The sequence below is a fragment of the Haemaphysalis longicornis genome, unplaced genomic scaffold (assembly GCF_048455015.1).
Source record: "Haemaphysalis longicornis isolate Haplotype H1 unplaced genomic scaffold, Haemaphysalis longicornis Haplotype H1 scaffold_5, whole genome shotgun sequence".
In the NCBI taxonomy this organism is placed as follows: domain Eukaryota; kingdom Metazoa; phylum Arthropoda; class Arachnida; order Ixodida; family Ixodidae; genus Haemaphysalis; species Haemaphysalis longicornis.
The window spans coordinates 64,557,500-64,577,176 of record NW_027526385.1 but is presented as its reverse complement, the minus strand read 5'-3'; the positions used below and the strand labels follow the sequence as shown (position 1 = coordinate 64,577,176).

The following is a 19,677-nucleotide window of genomic DNA, read 5'->3' as shown; positions in this document are numbered from 1 at the left end:
TTCGCAGCATTACAAACGCTAAAACTTTTACTAAGCACCTCGGTTTTCTGTTTTGGAAAGGTCCCCGTTTCGATCGCCGTCTCTTCGGCTGAGCGCGTCGTCTATCAGAATTTGTGCCATATCAGGCAAGTTCACCTGAAAAGATAAAAAAAGATAAATAACAGTCAGTTCTCTACTAAAGAACGGTGCTTGTTGGTGTAAAAAGCAGCATTTAACACGCAACATATTGCCTAAAAATGCATAAATCTTAGAATAAACTCGAACAAATTTCTTTTTGATAACTACAACATAAATTAGTGTGTGGCACTACCTTGCTTTACAGCTAGATCTAAACACAGACGGTAGCTTCGGATTTAAGATGTTGATGATGTCATAGTTAAGGGGCTAGGTGTGTGACGTATCCAGAGAGGTCTGTACCCCAATAATTAATAATCTTTGTGACATAAACTCGACTTTCAGGTGTACCGTAAAAGCAGCTAGTTTAAATTTGTAACGATAGGCAGTGTTAGCATGGTTGATTCATTGGGTTAATGGAGGCACACGACTTATTTTTATGTGCTTTGTACAGCCGGAATATTCTGAGCAAATGTTTTTTTGGGAATGAAATATTTTGTCGTTACCAAAAGTTTTGTTTGAAAGTCATGCTCAAATACAAAGCAACGGTAATGTTCTTGACCGGATTTTTTTATTTTTACACCTTGCTTTATTGAAAAATTTTACCAAAATCACGTTTGGTTGCAGTGGCAACCGTTATGGTCCATTGAATGCCATTGTCCCCATATTGCATTATCAAATTTATGTTTGTCCTATTCCCAAACTTGAGTAAATGCCGTACAACACTAGAAGATAATCGATGTGCGCGGAGCATGTGCACGCTCGAAATCAGGACGAAAAAAGGTGCTAGAAAGTCAGTGAAGGAAATTAGTGCTACTTTAGGCATCCTGAGATTAAAAACCTATTTTACGTTAAATAATATGCCAAACAAAGAACGCATTCGAAGTGTCTGTGAAATTTTACATCCCCCTTTAAAACCACAAGAAGCGACGTAATTTTCAAACAGCGCAAACGACAAGGACGGCGCTCGTCTTCAGAAAAAAATTGTAGTGTCTCCGAAATGTCGTTCCAGTCAGAAGGAAAGCCAAGTGTTGGTTCCTTACTGCGCGTACGCTTCGTTGCAGCCTAGCGGCAATCTTTCTGTTAATCGCCCTATTACCGTACTTACCCGATTCTAACGCGCCCCCGATTCTAACGCGCACCCGATTTTCCTGGCAAAAAAACCGAAAAAACTTGCACCTCCGATTGTAACGCGCACGGAACTTTGTGACCCAGACAAACGAATGCGAGAGAAATGGGCGATTTATTTCCCGAAGTAATCTCACTCATCTCACTCCTCGCCAACTTTCCGCTGACCACAACATCTCGTCCTCGGTGCCGTCAAGAGCGTTCGCGATGCCACACTTCTGAACGAACGAACTTCTGAACGATCGTGGCCCACGCCTCGCACGCCCATCCCGCGAGCTTCTCCAGAGGCGCACGCTTCAGCCGACCGCTCGTTTTGAACGCGTGAGAGCCGCTGCTGCCATTGATGTTATCAAGCGCGCAAGTGGAACGATTTGACGATTTGTGTGAACGCCGATTGAAAAGCCTAGGCGCCTATGCTTCCTGCGTTCGAAAAATTGCTGCTAAAGGCTTTGGTGCCATCTTGAGATGGTGATGGCGATTGGTGGGACGAAATTTCCGCTGTTTCGGCAGTTTCGGTTTCGTATCCGATTCTAACGCGCATGCGATTTTTCTGCCTATTTTTCCGGAAAAAAGGTGCGCGTTAGAATCGGGTAATTACGGTAGTTAGCATTCTTCGTGTCAGGCTTATCAAGAATTCCGCAACAGTTGTAACGCTTGTGGAAACCCAGATACAGTCGAAAAAAGGGGCCAGTAGATACGGTTTACGGACACCTCCCACTGGCGATCAGTCACCTCTGTAAGTGTAGTTTACGTGGTCGACAGATATCAGCCAAACCTACCAAGATGATTCCTAACTTGTAAAAAAAGTGCGCCTATGGACGCCTAGGAGCAACACATGTTCATAAATCCCCTCTGCATCGAGTGAAGTGAGCTTCTGTGTCACAACGCAAATGCTGGTATGGTTAACTACAACCACCACCAGCATTCTTGTTCTCTCAACAGTAGTACTTGCAACGGCAACTGTATTACCAGAATGGCTTTTTTTGGCGGTGACTTGCAGTGACAACTAAAAGACCTACTGCACATATAGCCAATGGAGAACTCCCATCGCACAATTTTGCGGGAAGTCGTAAGCCACGTTCCCTTTGAAGTACCCTATAGAATGTCTATTTTCACTGACATGGCGCACTCGTGGAAGCTGAAATCTTCAACCATGCATTACCATCAATATTGCAGTGGCCGCAACTGTTATTGCAGTAGCAAGTGCGGTCTCTTTCTCGTGACGAATAAACGGGATGTATTTTTGAGGGGCACCAGGACATTTTCTGCATGTAGCGGATTACCTGTGGGTTCTGCCGCCGGAATTCCATGACTACTTTGGCTTTGTCCGTCATTTCAGATAGAGGATCCGAAACGATCTTCCTGAGCAGCTTCACGAGCAACCGAAGTAACCACAACCAGTGGTACAGGTTCTCTGTAATAAGGGCATTAACCGTACATTGAGCAATTTATGTGAAGCCCATTTGCAGGTCAGTTTTGTGCTGCCGAAGGGTGGTCCGGAAATATGAAGCCACACGACGACAAGCGAAACTAAACGTGGAACAGTTAAGCACTTTCTCAGTGGAAGAAGAATACGTTTTGGTAGTGAGATAATGGTCCAGCATTTATGTTGCTTCCTTTTCTACTAAGGTGCTCAAGTTTAAGGCAGAGGGCACTAGGCAGAAGGTGTCTCACAGAAACCAACCCACCTCCATTTCTTGTCTATGCATCATCATCATCATCATCACCAGCCTATCTACGCCCACTGTAGAGCAAAGGCCTCCCCCATTAATCTCTCGTTTCCGCGGTCCTGTGCTCACTGCGACCAATTTATTCCCGCAAACTTCTTGATCTCATCTGCCCATCTAACTTTCTGCCGCCCTCTGCTACGTTTGCCTTCTCTAGGGATCCTGTCTGTTACCCTTAATGACCAACGGTTATCTTCCCTTCTCGTTACATGCCCTGACCACGTCCATTTCTTCCTAATTTCTACTAATATGTCTAACACGCGTTTGTTCCCTGATCCACTCCGCTCTCTTCTTGTTTCTTAATGCTACACCTATCAACTTCCGTTCCATTGCTCGCTGAGTCGTCCTCAACTTAAGTTGAACCCTCTTAGTGAGCCTCCAAGTTTCTGCCCCGTAGGTGAGTACCGGTAAGATGCAGGTCTCATACACTTTCTTCTTCTGGGACAGTGGTAGGCTACCATCCCTTATCTGATAATTCATGCATAGTTTAGCATATTTAGCCCGATATCTGAAAAATGACAAGCTTCTGTTAGTACAGAATTTCTGAAGATTGAACACACGTCCTCTGCGTCTGAACCTTGTATCATAGTGAAACGGCCGTGATTCCTTGATGATAAAATATAATGCGAAGCTTTAGTGTTTCACTGCTGCCGTTGCACGCCAATACGCTTAGCAGAAAAGCCAACTTTCTCTGGCGGTGATGATGAATGATCGGCGGTGAAGTGAAAGAGAAAAAACACTTGCCGTGCCCGGAATCAAATTTGGATCCCCTGCGTTATGAAGCCGGCATTGATCCGATTGCGCCATGTCGACACGGTCGAAGCCAACGCCAAGCCGCAGGTACCGATGTGCGTCGTACACACCGAACCCAAACGTTAGACCTACGGAGTGCGCACCCCAGAGTAGCTGTGGGTGTTCTAGAAAAGGGGGGCGTTCCTCCAGAGTAGCTTGTACTCGCAGTGTGGGATTGGCTAACCAAAGAATCCATCACGAGAAAGCTTCGCGTTCAACCATCGTCATTGCTAAACAAAGAGGGGCATTACGTTTTTACTGCAGGCGTATTTTTGTAAAATTTACGAGTGACCGAACGCACTCCCTAAAGTTTGTAAGGTGACTGTAGAGGTGGCTGATTACTTAGAAGGCATTAATAAGGGGGGGACTCTATTGGTTCTGCCAGGGTGTAAGCAACTATCACTTACGGAATGTATGGTAAACAAATCCGTTGTTGAGGTTCGGAAAAACAGTAATGGCCGTCTGGAACAGTGGGTTTTCAGGGTTTTTCTGTACCCCTGTGTCGATGCCGAACGCTGTCTTGGATATGACGTCGAACGTAAACCGCTCGCCAATCTTGGCGATGTCCACTTCAGCGCCGCTTTCTGCACTTGTGCCTAGAATTTCTATGAATTCACGCTGGGCGTCCAGTACGGACGGCATGACCTGGGGAAAGAGATTGATTTGAGATTAATTAACATTCAAAGTTGATGGGAGGCACATAATAATTTCGTGGGCTCGAAATGTATTAATTATATTGTCTCCCGTCACTACATGAACTCGTGGAAACACTGTTAGTTTGGTGGGTACTTTTGGGAACACAGCGCAAAAGTCTTTCGCGAAGTTTTTTGTCCTAAATGGCACTGAAGAGCTAAGTGCATGTTCATTACAAGCCGTCTACAAGCCTTATGTTCGTACCCTTAAATTGAAGGTTGAATAAAAACAGCAATTTTGCATCACAAATGGTAGCGGCTTGTGGGGCAGTTAGGGACTCCTAACTTCAACTTGTGGTCGATGCGAGCCAAGTTGAAGGCGGAAGCAACTATGAGGTCGTGCATTAGGATAAAGTTAACGAGTAAACCTTGTGAATGGTAAAAAGGTTCAATTTATATTTGTCAAATGCGTGGTTGTCAAATGCGGTTCCGCGAACCGCAGTGGTTCTGCGAGGACAGTTAATGGACCCTCGAAGCCCCCCCAGAATTATCAGCCCCACCCCCTCGTTCTTTTCTCTTTTTTGCCAACCATTGTTGCCAACGCAAAAAGGTGCCGTATATGCATGACTCGTACTTTAATTTATCAACGTACCGCAAATTTTAGCGCTCGATTTTTACCAGCATGCCAGCCATGTCAAAAAGGAAGGCACACAAAAGTCAGTATATATATGTTTGGGTAACTTCTGTGTGCAAAAGCAAATTAGACTATACGATACGCTTGGGCGTAAAAGGCGGACCCACACTGCGGGCATTGAATACGCATTTAGACGACTTTAGCTGCAGGTGCAAATTGTGTGCCGTTAGTGCACGGATCAACAAAAACCGGGCCATCTCCACTAGCGTGAAAACTGAGGAAACGCGAAGCATGCGGGGTACAAGTGTATGGCAGAGGCGCCAGAACTTCATCGTCTTTGGACGGCATTTGCAGCGAAGCTCGCAGCTACGCGGCCAACTTTGTAGTATTAGCTTTTATCTGGACACTGTTTGGCACGGCTTTGTGGAGTTAAATCCTTAAATATTAAATCCTCGAAAGTAATATGTGTAAAATTCAACGCTGGTGCTCTCAGTTATGTACTGTTATTAGCAATATGAAAGGGAAGACAGGAACGCGCGACAAACAGCCTCGAAACAGACTCGGAGCTATACGCGGATGGCGCAGTGAAAAACAAAGGGGAAAAGGAGGGCTCTCTTCCACTAACTGTTGGCACTCCCACCACGCTGGCATTTCTACAAAGCAGCAGCTTACAATATTTCGCCGATAATAAGCTATCGTCCGACAGCCGATAAGACGCGCGGCAGGAATGGGGACAGTTGTTAGAACAGCGACCCCCTTTCCACTTTGTTTCCGACGGCAGCCGCTGGGTATCACTCATAGCTGGGTCTTAAGGTATTTTCTACGTGTTCCTGTGTTCCTTTTCATTTCGCTTATAATAGTACTTATATTTTGCCTGATATTCGCCAGAAGGCTTTTCTGCCCATCGTAAGTGAAATATTAGGAGCTGTATCAATATTATCGAATGATCCACGCTACATATTCTTCGCGTGTTCCATCATTCTTTCAACAGTTTTCTGAGAGGGTGCGTGACAGGCAGACAGACAGACAAACAGACAGACAGATGGACGGACAGACGGGCAAACAGACAGACAGACAGACAGACAGACAGACGGAGACAGACAGACAGACAGACAGACAGACAGACAGACAGACAGACAGACAGACAGACAGACAGACAGACAGACAGACAGACAAAAATAATGAACTTTTGGGGCCCAAGACCAACCACCGTCTTTACAACGGTAAAGTATTGTAAAACATACCGCTTTCAGTTTCGAGGGGCTGAAGAACTGTTGCATACATGTCCTCGACTCTTTCCACACACGTCCACGGGCGAACCCGATGCTGTCGCCCACAAAAGGCTGCAGCTCGTAGAGGAGCAGAATGTGCTGGGGCAACAATGAAAGACAAGATAATGTAAACAGTATTGTTACTCACCGTTGCAATCCACATAAACTTACCACTCTTATATCTAACAACCGCAGTATGGAAAATCCTCGTATAAGCAGTATTGCGAGTCTCCATAGTAACCCTGTTTGCGGAGTCATTTAAGAAATTTGAACCGCATAACCAACTCATGTGAAACGCACTCCCACAGAATATTCGTTTTTTATATCACATAAAAAGAATATTCCGTGCGGAGTGACTTGCAGAAATTGATTTTCTGGACTCTTCTGTCTACCCGTCCTCTTTGCGATGTCTCCCGGCGGAGGTTAGGCTTTTACCATGAAATAATGGATCATGTTCACAGCTTCCTTGGACGAATTTTAAACCAATCGCGCCTAACAAAAACCTTTAAGCTCGCAGTGTATTTCATGGGGGTTGCAGCGGTGCCACATATCTTTTGGTAGGTTCATCAAAACATGGTTTACAAAAAGTCTGCACGGCAATACAAGTAACTGCCCCAATTTTGAAGTCTGCATACTAGTGGGAATTCCAGCTTTATTCTTGCACGTTGGCGGTTATCTGAGCTCTTACTACTCCTGAATCACATACTCCGTGACATATTGAGCGGGTTTAGTTGCGGGGTTTTTTATTTTGCTACAGGAATGAAAGATAAAGCAGAGGATATTATTTTTACTCTGCTCATCTTTTTCAAGTTGTTTAATTGTATTACTACTTTGTTCAAATGGAATCGAGTTTTAATGGCGTTAAAGGTGGAATTCACGAGGACACTCGTGAGGCTTGCGTGTACCTCGGTGAAACTGTTTGTCTAGATTAAATTGTCGATGCCATGGCAGTTTATTGTTACCTTAACTTCACGGCCACCAGGAATTAAATTCGCCCACAAAATGACGGTAACAGAAACACGAAACCCTATAAAACTGCCGCCAAACAACTCAAACGGCTTACCACGTCCGATAGACGCAGCAAACTCTTATTTAAAACCCCCGCTGTGGTATAAACCTTACACCAGCATTGTTCAGGGGCCGTATTCTCGAGTTTTGTCCCTTTTGCGTCCCTTTAAAAAGTGTCCCTTTTGGCGAGCCCTGATTGGATAAAAGCTAACAACCGGAAGTGACGTAACGCAAGCGCAACAAACCTACTGCCAACGCCGATTGCTTAACCGGAAGTACGTCACGACGGAAGGGACTCGAAAGGGACGTTTTCAAAAGGGACAGTTACGAAAATACCGCCCCTGGAGAGCGCTGTTCTAAAGACGCTATTTTAGCAACTGCTGCGGGTTAGTTGTAGGTATGAGCATAGCTCGATTGGCTCCTCATGCAGTTGATGCAAGAGGATTCAACTTGGAGCCCATGATTTCTCTTGATTTGTTCAGATAACAATAAATTTTCCTCAGACTGCCTCACAATTTTACTATGTTCCCCAACCCCACTTACGAGCTGTTCTAAAGACGCTATTTTAGCAACTGCTGCGGGTTAGTTGTAGGTATGAGCATAGCTCGATTGGCGCCTCATGCAGTTTATGCAAGAGGATTCAACTTGGAGCCCATGATTTCTCTTGATTTGTTCAGATAACAATAAATTTTCCTCCGATTGCCTCACAATTTTACTATGTTCCCCAACCCCACTTACGAGCAGTGGGTGGACCGGCTGACCAGCTCGGACCTTGCGGCGCAACAAGAAGTCGTCGCTAGAGCCCGGGCAGCCAGCAAGGACCAGGGCATCCCGGACTAAGGTCGACCCCTACAGGGCTGGTGCCCCTTCCATCTGGCACCTAACTTGCTCGTTTTTATTAAACGTTTATTTCTCTCTCTCTCTCTCTCTCTCTCTCTCTCTCTCTCTCTCTCTCTCTCTCTCTCTCTCTCTCTCTCTCTCTCCCTCTCTCTCTCCCTCTCTCTCTCTCTCTCTCTCTCTCTCTCTCTCTATCCTCTATGTTGTTGTACAATGTGAAGTATACAATGCTTACAGGGCTTCCTTTTACGACTGTTTCATTTTGCTATCAAATTCGCAACTTTTTGTTTGTTTCGAGAGTTAAAATACGCATACGCGACAGTGTAAACACTGGGGGTGCATTTTTAAAAGTAGATATTATTTCTTTTCTGCAGTGCCTGTTATCTCCTAAGCTCCGTCGCCAGTCGTTTAAAACGACCACATTAAAGACGACTACTCGCCGGTAATTTTTGCTGGTGAAATTATTTCTGATTAAGAAGCTGCGCCTTCTCAAACAGATCGCTTAGCCGGTATTGCGAAAATCAACGTTAGAGAAACATATAATTCGTGCACAACCTGAGTGACTACAGTCGACGCCGTTATGTTATTGGTGGCACATTCGGTCGCCTAGGTTCTTCTAGGGATTTTTGCCTCTTCCCTCTCAGTTGTGCTTTAAAGCGTCACTCGAAGGCGAATCTAGTCATTATGTGACTGCATACAAAAGTTGTCCTCGAAACTTGGGTCACTTGATCACAACCCAAAAATAGACCGTGGGAGGAAGTCGACGAAGGATTCAAAGCTTACAAAGCAGACCTACCCCTCGAGCATTAAAGTTGCTGAAGTTCTTGTAAAAAATGTCTTTTATCATTTCCAGGTCCTTCACCACAACAACTGGAACGTCTCCTAGAAAGAATCTGGGGAAGTTTTACAAAAAGAAGAATATATTTATTATAACATCTCAGCTCCATCTTGTTGGATGCAAAGCAGCGAACTGGCAACTGTAGGCACTCTACTCTGCACGGGCGCGTGACAGCAGCTAATATTCCTTCTTCTGGAATCTGTTCTACGCTGCAAAACTGAAGGAGGATTGGCAACGTGTTATAGCATACTGCCTTCTGAATGAATGCGAAGAAAGAGGACTGACAACTTGTTATGGCATACGGCCTTCTGAATGAATACGCAGGTAACAATGCGGTGTGATACCTAGCCATTCATCTACTAAGCGTTTATAATGTTCTTGTGTTCGTCATGCTTTTTTAATTAATAGAGGTCCTTCAAGAACGAGGGCACCGCTTGATAGGCATTAGAGTGCCAGACAATAAAGGGTTTTTTATTTTGTTCATGGGAATGTTCAACCAGTTGTGTCAGCATCTTTGCGTGGGTTGATACCTTGATCATCGTTACACAACGGAGATCTTTAAAGGGGCCATGAATAACAGATGCAAGTTTGGTTCATTCAAAAGGTATCCTCGTTAGGATCATGCTGACACCACTTTTAACGTAAACTTCGCTGAAATAAGCTGCATAATTACGACAAAAGGGAATGGCCATGCGACCCACTAGCTCATTTCCCGCAACAGAACCTATGATATCATACCAGCCAGCTCTTCGATTGGCGGAGGCTGGCAAAAGCAAACGCAAGTAAGGCAGAGCTAATAGGCTTGCCGAACGAGCTATTTGCGCTTAAATTTAGGGCACATTTTTTATATCAGTAAGAATGGTGGGACAAACAGTGGAAGTTACGAAAGCACACGTAAACATAGAAGGACCGATGCTCATTGCTATTGGTACTGCACGCACTATGTTTGGTTTAGATGCACAGCACTGCGGGGGCTTTGGGGTGGTCTCAGACGACACTGGCCGATTGACGCAAGCAACGGTCTCTTACTTGACCATATTTGTCGAGCGAGCACCATGTTTCACGAAACGATTATGTTCTCCATGATCAAAAACAAGCCAGGTTTAAGAACCACCACAAACAAACCAAAGGCATAAAACGGCTAGCCGTGGTGTGGTGGCGCCATCTAGGTTGACTAACAGTAAGCAAGTCTCCGCTCCACACCAAGTTTAGCGGAAAGGCCTGTTCGTATGATGTCATTGCGAACGTCGTTCAAACACACGTTTTGGCGCGAGAATCAAAATTTTAGCTTAAATTGATTAATTTCGCTGTCAATGAAGCATCGTTTGCTCCCGGACAAGCGCTGGGGCACTATAGAAGACGAAATCTTTCGAATGAAACAAACTTGTATTTTGTCTTCATGGCCCCTTTCAGCTAGTGTTCTAGCCGTGCCGGGTGTCACCCACAAATCGGTGGCTCAAGGTGGACAGGAGGAATATGCTAGGCCAAGAACTTTGAGGGAAACAGCCGAGTAGGCAAGCGTCCGTCGAGCAGATGTTGGGATTTCGCGTCGTGGCACAGAGGATCGGGTGGAGAGGCGTGCGTCGAGAATTGGATGCGCCTTGGGATGACATAAGCTCGTAGAAAGGCTACGTTAAAGCTAAAGAAGATCCAGGGTAGAGCTACAGGTAAGCCAAGTTAAAGCAAATAAAAGCCAAGTTAAAGCTATCGAGAAGCAAAAATGAAGCTGTTGAAAATATAAACTTAAATCTATGAAAACATTTAAGGCAACCCTAGTGAAGACAACCAGCTCTGCTGTACCCTCAGTCGGATCGTCTCAATTTCGAAGGTGGCCGAATTTTTTTCAGCCTTATTTTGATGTAACCATTTGTGACACTGTTTTTTAGACTACAAATGGCCTTTCAAGCTGGTTGAACGTTGGTTTCCAGCACGTTGACGTCTACAGTCATGAAGCTTAATATATTACCGCTAATTAAACTGCGTGCGGTGCATATTTTCGGGTAGCCCGTTTTCTCATCGTAATTAAAATGTAGTAGTAATTTATTTAAAAACGATTAACAGCCTCTGTTTTCATAGACGTGGCAACTACGGTTTATCAAACGGGTTTGGCAGTAGTTGCTCCTTTGAGGGCATGCACGGATACTCTAGAGTAGCATTCAGAAGAAATGAGCTACCTTTTGTGCCGAGTTGGATACTCTTATTCGGTACTCTACTAAACCCGTCTTTGGTTCGTACTCCCGGACAGCCCCCCTTTTTTCGCCACGTAACGGTGTGTAGATTCCTTTAATCTGTGGGCAATCATAGTGACTCGATACACGCGGAAACATATTATAACCATAGCAACGTCTGAAATAACTTTCCGTTCCTTATAAAAATGCTAATTTACAAACACTTCTCCTACCCCATGCAAAAAAAACATCAAAGACAAGGCGCAGTTCTCTTGTGGTTGACACGTAACGTAATATCGCAGGGTGTTGTATGTCTACGCACATTTGATATTAGTTTCAGGTAAGACTGCTTGAAGGTCAAACGTTGCTTCGCCCTGCCGAAGGAGGCAGGACGGTAGCAACGGGGAATCACTGCCAAGAAAGGTGAACGGGGAAGTGATCGAAATCTTGTGAGAGTGTAAGAAACATACAAGTATAAAAAACAACCTTGCCAGATAATGAGCGGGCCGCGGCTGCGGGCCGCTGCAACTCAGGATCGAAGCTGCAGTAAGAATTCTTTCCCTACTAAAGCGAGCCGACGTGAAGGCGTGGAGGCTTAAGCGCGAGACACATGGACGATTGGTACATGCGAATAGCATGCGACCGATCGTTACGACTGTCGCCACGACTAGTCGTACGCGTGAATTTGAGACACATGGCCCGATCCGCACGTGCGATGCGTCGTCGGTGCCGCTCCGCCCACTGTTTTTACTCCATGGTCAACTACGACGGTCGCTGAGCTGAATTTGTAGATTCCGTGCGTCTTTCGCAAGAAGTGGATAAAGCAGGCAATCGTGAAGCGTTTTCTGCCTTCGGAAACGGTCCGCGCACACGCCTGCCACGCCTGCCAGCTCGACACACTCAGCGGCTCGAACCGGCGCAGACTATGGTAGCAACCGCTTGTCGCTGCTCTTCCGAATCAATCTGATCGCTAAAAAGAAGTTCCACATGCGAGAAAGTAGGTGTTAGTGTGGTGAAAAATTGTGCTAGCGATTGTTGTCAGGGCTTATACTAAAAGCGGCGATCTCATATATGCCGCGATGCTAAGCCTACGCTGACCGGCCGTGGAGGTTCGGTGGCCCGACTGGTCGCCGCAGCGCGTGGTGCACCGAGCGGCCGAGAAATGGCGATGCCTGCGCGGACGCATCGAAACAGGCAACGCAGATGTCTTGGTCACCGATCGCTCAAACGGCAATTATAGCTGAAATAAAGTTCCACATGCGAGAAAGGGGATGATGGTGTGGTGAAAAGTTGTGTTACGGATTGTCATTCGCAGTTGCACAGATAGCGGCGATCAAATATCCGCCACGATGCAAAGTCTAAGGTTCCCATCCCCCGAGCGGACCCGAGCAACGCAAGCCGGTTGCGGGCTCAGCGGGTTCTCAATGGCTGTGGCCTCACGAGGATCGCAACGATGGGACGACTGCATCTGGCTCGTCAGTCGCGCGTCGTGAGCCTCCTCCGACCAGCGAACGACCCCAAAACCGGTCCTAACGATCAGTCGTAACCATCAGTCGTCACGATCAGTCGCATGCGAATCGCGTGCACCAGTCGTCCATGTGTCTCGCGCTTTAAGCTTCAACATCAATCATGGCGTTCGTGTGCACTGCCAGCCGCTAGTCACGTGAACACCTCCGGGCTTCCACACTGACGCACGCGTATACAAAACAGCGATCGTAAGGCGAATTGTCTAACATTACATGGTTCGCACCGGTTCCTAGTTCGGCCAACAGTCATGCTGAAGGTGGGCATTGACACCGGCTTCTACGAAGCCCACTGTCAACCCTGCAGGACGCAGGCACCGCCGCTCTCCGGTGGCTAGTACCGTGAGCAGTGGCCACTGACAACAGAGTTTTAGCATAGCGGCTACCGGAGGCTCACGCTACGGCGGCGGGTTACCGAGACTCAACTGCGCAGGCGCGCACGGGGAGGGCGGGGAGGTTGCACCTCAGCGGAGCGAATGCGCGGGCATGGCGAGGGCCGGCCCGCGGAACTAATCCACCCTACGGGAACGAATGTGCACCTGCCCAGTCGGGCCCCGCTACCCGCCCGCGTGGCGTTAGCCGACGGTACCCGCTATGCTAAAACTCTCTAATGACAGCTTCCGTGACAGGCTGGTGGCCGATTCGCAACTTTCGGTTTGGCTGCCATATAAACATACCAACCCTCGTTTTTCAGACACCCACTCAGAGGACTTAATCATTCACAGTCAGAAGCTCATGCCTGATTCGCCGATTCCCATTCGCAACGAACTCAACGTAGCCACCCACACATACTCTTTGACAACCGAGGGAGAAGTGATAATAAGTGATAATGAAAGTTGTGTCTCGAACGTCTACTGCCTGTCATGAGCGGGCAACTGGCAGGAAACCCTCGTATCACACCTTGGCATAAGGCTTTATCATAAGAAAAACCTTAAGTGCCAACGTAGCCTTCATGTTAACTTGTGGAAGCAACCTTAATCACGTGCATAGGCAACATCACTATGCTCCAGCAATATGCAGGTAAGAGGGTTTCTTCTATTGCTCCGTTATCGTTTTATCAAGGCGCAAAAGATTTAAAAGTTCAACTCACCCGAAAACGTCCCCATACTCCTTCAGCCATTTGCCGATGCTTTCAATCTGCGTCTAAAGTGCGAAAAAAATTTGAATTCTCAAGTACAGATTCAGGTAAAGCACTGGTTTAACCGGAAAGTGAGCCATACCCCCTAAGAAACCCAAACCGTATTCAAATGTTCCGCTACTTCTGGGACTGCCTTCCAGCAGCTGAAAACCTTCAAAACGAACCTAAAAATTAAAACTAATAAAATAAAGTAGCGATCTATAGCAGCGCCTCAATTTTAAATTTAAATAATAGACAAACGTTGGACACGCGTAAACAGCGGGTGTCACAATTTCGAACCTAACCCAATTTTCTTAAGCATTCAAGCATGGAATTGTGAACGCTGAATTCAAGTGGGTGAGTAACATTGCAGGTTCAAATAACTGACCAACGTGTTTATCATGACAGACAAAAATACTGTCGTTTAGCGACACCTCCATGTAACGGAAAGGCACGTGCCTCGTTTAGAAATTTGAAGCCGCTGTGTAATTACTAGAGTATTTTTATGACTTAAATCAACATCCTAAAACCCACCATTGGAGCATTCTTTGAGAAGGTGTTTCTCACGTATCATAAACGGTCCTGAAGCAGTTTTTTTTTTTTGATGTCACTACTTCTTTGGGACTTCCGAACCATACATTATCTGTTTCGCCTGTTTTTATTGCCTAAGCAACAATCGCTGAAAGTAAACATGCTTTTCTACGTGATTTTATCCATAAAGACACAGAAAACAAAAAGCTGTTTTTTAATGAAATATCTCTCGTCAAACGTACCGGCTTCCAAAAGGCGTCGGCATTTCCATTGATAAGGCTGTCAATAGGTGGTCCGGGTATCCCAGTGCCCTTGAAGGCGTCGAAGCATTTCCGACGCTCCCTGCGTCATTTAAAATTGACTTAGAAAGTGGCACGAAAGAAAATAAAATTTCTAAATCAATATTTTCAACTACAAAACTTACATCCACGCGAAGTATTAGAAATGGAACTTTAGACCTGCAGGATTTCCCGTTTAGTCTTTGGAAAAAATCAGATTTCGCGAAACTTCTGATTCTGATTGCGTTTTTGTTCAGCTCTCAAACATTTGGTTCCGTTTTGTATGCTTTGAATGTAATATAAGCGCAAGCACTGCAAGTGTACTATCACCTCCACTGTTAGGCACGTTGGCCAAGGCCGAGGAGCTTGGTGTTAAAGCCTACCTTACAGGCCACCTCCAGCCGGTGTGCATACTTTCCGAACCTGCTAGAGTTTCTGACTTTGGGACCTATTTCTTTACATCACCCCATGTATAATTTTCATACACAAATAACTTTGATCGAGTGATTGATTGATTGATTGATTGATTGATTGATTGATTGATTGATTGATTGATTGATTTATTGATTGATTGATTGATTGATTGATTGATTGATTGATTGATTGATTGACGGGAAGTGTCCTAATACCCGAGTTTGCAAAAAGCGTGGCCACGACCTACCATCCCAGTTTTTCTTCTCCATGTAACCGGAAAACCCAGGTCAAAATTACTTGTGCGATTGAGAAGTTGAAGCTTGATTGAACAGCCTTTAACCCACACAAATGGCCTGATGATGGATGAGGACGACGATAAATATGATGATTGTTATGAAGTATACCCGGGGACCAAATGATGAGAACACTTTTTGCTGGAGCCTTTCGGGTACGTCCAATCCAGAAACAATAATGATGACTGTGCACACCCAAATAGAAAGGGTTCTCTCAGGATTTGTGTTTTCAGCCAGGACTGCTTTGACGTCCACACCCAGATTACGCAGTAGATTCTGGAGGCACTGACACTTTCCCTCCTGTGGCAAAAGCTGAGAGATCTGGTACAAGTAATGCACAGCTACCCACATTAGAAGCATAGTTGTCTAAAGAGTTCCGAGGAGAGATACACTCAATGTAGCTCACTCACTCACTCACTCACTCACTCACTCACTCACTCACTCACTCACTCACTCACTCACTCACTCACTCACTCACTCACTCACTCACTCACTCACTCACTCACTCACTCACTCACTCACCCACCTACTCACTTACTCACAGACTCACTCACTCACTCACTCACTCACTCACACACTTACCGGACCATTACCCTTAGTTCGCGGCTCAATTTTAGGATACATAATTAAAACTTCGTCCTCTTCAGCCATGCCCATTTCTCGCCCTAATACTGAAGCCGAGCAACGTTACAGTCGGCTGGAACGGCATTGCCAAATGGCGCTGTTGGTGTGAAAAACAAAATCCCGGACCATCGCCACAAACATGAAATCAGGGGAGGGGTAAAGCATGCAAAGTATATGGGTATTCTTGGCGCACTGGCGCTTTTTCCAACAGAGAAGAAACCTTGGGGGGTAGAGGTATACAGCTTTGCTGTAAAAGTGTCTTGCAATTGAAGCACGAAGCTCTCTAGCGTGAGGCGTAAACGACTGTGCTGGTGTCTTTTAGTACGCGTTACGTTCTAGCTCAAAGAGTAAACGATTTTCCCGGTGTTTTAGTACCGTGACTACATGAAACAACGGTTAAGTCGACGACAACAGGAGATGCCAACAGCCGCAGCCCCCAAGGGGCTTGGCCCCTAGGAGAGCTCCGGCTCAATGTAGAAACAAAGCGTTGACCTGTAAATATTTTTGCCACACTTGACGTCGGTGCTCGCAGAGTTAAGGTTTTGCACATGTAGCTTATCAGGAAAATAGAGTCGTGTTGCGTACAAAGTTTGTTTTGCAGACGCACACCATGCAGACTAGGTTTTTAGCAGTAAACAAGCCACTCCAAGAGCACAAAGATAATATAAAAACAATTTAAAGCATTTTTCAAGATAGCAACTGTACCGCCGAAGACGTAAAGTCTTCCGGAAACAATGGTCCTCTGCACTGTTTCTCAGAACATTTGCGCAAAGCCCATATCGCTAACCGTAATTACATTACGCAAGGAAACGTCGTAACAAAAAAGCCCGACGCTAGCTTTCTTGTCGGACATTGCCTCTTACTTCACCCCTGCTCACCGATTACCCCCACGTTTCGAGTGCGGCGTCGTGCGGAAGTAAAAATCATTCCGGATACATGAAAGACTACACTAGATAGGTGCAACCATACAGGAAGGCTGTCTGGTGACACAAAGAGTACACCTTCACGAGAGAAAGACCTGGTCATTGTGGTGCAATAAAAGGCCAAACCTCGTATGGCCAAATGAACAAACACCCCAACTCTCAGCACTCAGTCCCGAGCAGCTGTAGAGCACCTGACCACGGCTGCGGCCAGACCAACTGTACAGCAGAGGGTGCTAAGAATCGCTAGGTCTGGACAGGGCACCTCTGGAACTTCAACTTGGCAACGTACAACGCACGAACTCTGTCTAACGAAGGGAGCTTAGCCGTACTATACGAGGAGCACTCGAACAATATTTGGGATGTCATAGGATTAGGCGAGGTTGGACGAACAGGAGAGTATTTCCTGGAGCTGAGTAGCGGGCATATTCCGCGCTAACGAGGCCTCCAGAAGAAGATGGAGAAGCAAGGGGTTGGATTTCTGATCCACAGGGAAATAGCAGGGAACTTGGAGGAATTCTTCACTATTTCTTTCATTTCATTTCATTTATTGGTACTCTCAGTATCGGGAGGTATTACAGAGGGGAGCGGTACCTACACATGGAGAAAAAAATTACAGAAGTGCAGCGGTTGATATGCAGTTGTTACAGGAGTGCGGCTCCTACTCATACAGTCTTAGCTAATGGCGTTTTTAAGCAATTCATGATCTCGGATGGTTGCTATTGATGCGGGAAGGTGATTCCATTCAATGCTTGTGCGTGGTGGGAGTGACGTGTACCAGCCATTTGTTCTGCATAATGGTACTCTGACCTTGTGGCGATGATCTAGATGAGGTGAAATATAATCTGGTAGGGATATACCTTCTTTGTGTAATTGGGGATGGTGATTACGAAGTCGTTACGAACAGGCAAAAAGCTATACAAGTTACAGAATATACAAGATTATGCACCCCCATATAGTCATTAGGATGAGGCCGTAGACAGTGTCCACAAGGATGTCGAACCCGCAAAGAGAAGATCAACATGGTTCACTATTGTGAAGGGAGACTTTAACGCAAAAGTCGCTGAGAAGCAACACGGAGACAGGGCAATCGGAAATATTGGAATAGCCAATTGCAATAGCCCAGGAGATACGCTGGTTGAATTTGTGGAGAGAAATAACTTGCGGTTGATGAATACATTCATCTGCAAATGAAGTAGGGAATAGACAGGAAAAAGCTTAAACCGTGAAACGGAGAACTTAAGACAAAATTTACTTCATTATAAGGGATTATCCAGGACTTCTGGAGAACGTTGATGTACTAGACAGAAGTAGGAACAGAGATCATATGAATGTTAGGTGCACAATAAGGATTGATTTCGAAAGGAAAATAAGGAAACGGGTGAAGAATAAAAAACCCAACAAAGTGCCAGTTAGAACCAAGACGCAGGAGTACAAAATAACCCGTCGTAGTGTATTCGCGCATTTAACCAGTGAGAACGAGTACAGAGTGGACAGTGAATCGCAACCCGCCAACGGTAATCACAGAGTCAACAGTAACTGTAGAATAACCAGCGTGTCCGAAATTAACTGGTTAGCTTAGAAAAAAAGCAACTCGTTTTCAAAACAACGAACACAAAATATTCAAATAAGGTGGATCAAGTTAAAGTGCAAGAAACTGGCAATTGGTTAACAGAAGTAAAGCGATTAATGACTCGTGCGTACAAAGTGAGAATGATTGCGGAAACGCTGAATAAAGGAGTAAATATAAAAAAAACTAAAAACAAGCTTGCTGTTGAAACTTAAAATTTACGCACTCCGAGAAGAACAGGGTATTATTACCCGCAACTTGGACAAGAAAAAATAGCGAAAAAATTTACACCATCTTCCCGCGAGGGGAACCATGGGGTAGATGCGACGCATCGGGGGTTGCCGTTGCGTTTCCGTTATGTTAGCGTGTGGATTGCTGTTGTTGTGTGTCCTATTTACGCAGCATGTTCACCCCCGATGCGTCGCATCTACCCCATTCTTCCCCTCTCGGGAAGATGGTGTAAATTTCTATCGGGGTGGCCCGTGCTTGTTACGGTTGCGCCGACCATCGCGATATCGGGCCTGTTAGTCTCCATTTCAAATCATCGGCGGTCACCGGAGGATGTCATCGGAGGAGCGCCGGCGGAACGACTGAGAGGAGCGGCGCACTTACCGCGTTTATATGTACGGTGAGGCCAATGAGAGAGAGCAGCGCAGAGCAGCGCATGCGCATGTGTTAACCCGCACCCACGCACAGCTGGCACGGCGACGGAGCGAGCGCAGCTGAGCGCTAACACGCAGATGGCGCTGCGGTGAGAGCGGCGCTAGCGCGCAGCTGGCACGGCGCGGAGAATGGGGGAGGGATGCGGACGCCGCCGGACTACGCCGGAGGGACAAGGCGACTGAAAGAGATGCGTCGCATCTAAAATGAAACAACAGGCTATACGCTAAGGATGTTTGTCTAGGTGAAAAATACTGAGTCTACAAGCTTAGCAGGTCCCAAAGATGTAACAGGATGTAGAAACGGCACTCAGGGACATGAAAAGTGACAAAGCTGCAGATGAAGATGTAATAACCGGAGATCACTCACAAGAAAGGTAGAGATGTCCTCGAAAAAGATTACTCAGCTATTTTCAACATGCCTAAAGAATTCAAGCAGGCTAAAGGCTGGAGAAACGCCAACATAATTTTGATCCACTGACAATGTAGTGAACAAGTGTGCGAAGCTGGGCGAGTCGGTAAGGATTCATGATTGAAAACAGCGCAAGAGACAGGACGAGGAAACTGACAAGGACGGGCGCTGTCCTTGTCAGTTTGCT

The 19,677-nt window shown here is 46.0% G+C and overlaps 1 protein-coding gene across 1 annotated transcript in view; it reads right to left on the bottom strand.

The window, feature by feature from the left end:
• The window catches only part of LOC144138338 (cytochrome P450 3A5-like), a 47,883-nt gene that overhangs the window by 18,799 nt on the left and 9,407 nt on the right, over positions 1-19,677 (bottom strand). Inside the window, exons 2-8 of the mRNA XM_077670571.1 lie at positions 14,563-14,662; positions 13,763-13,815; positions 8,940-9,036; positions 6,272-6,397; positions 4,169-4,406; positions 2,526-2,656; positions 39-135 (exon numbers count right to left, since the gene is read on the bottom strand). Coding sequence (XP_077526697.1) covers positions 39-135; positions 2,526-2,656; positions 4,169-4,406; positions 6,272-6,397; positions 8,940-9,036; positions 13,763-13,815; positions 14,563-14,662 — 842 coding nt within the window. The remainder of the gene's footprint in view (positions 1-38; positions 136-2,525; positions 2,657-4,168; positions 4,407-6,271; positions 6,398-8,939; positions 9,037-13,762; positions 13,816-14,562; positions 14,663-19,677) is intronic.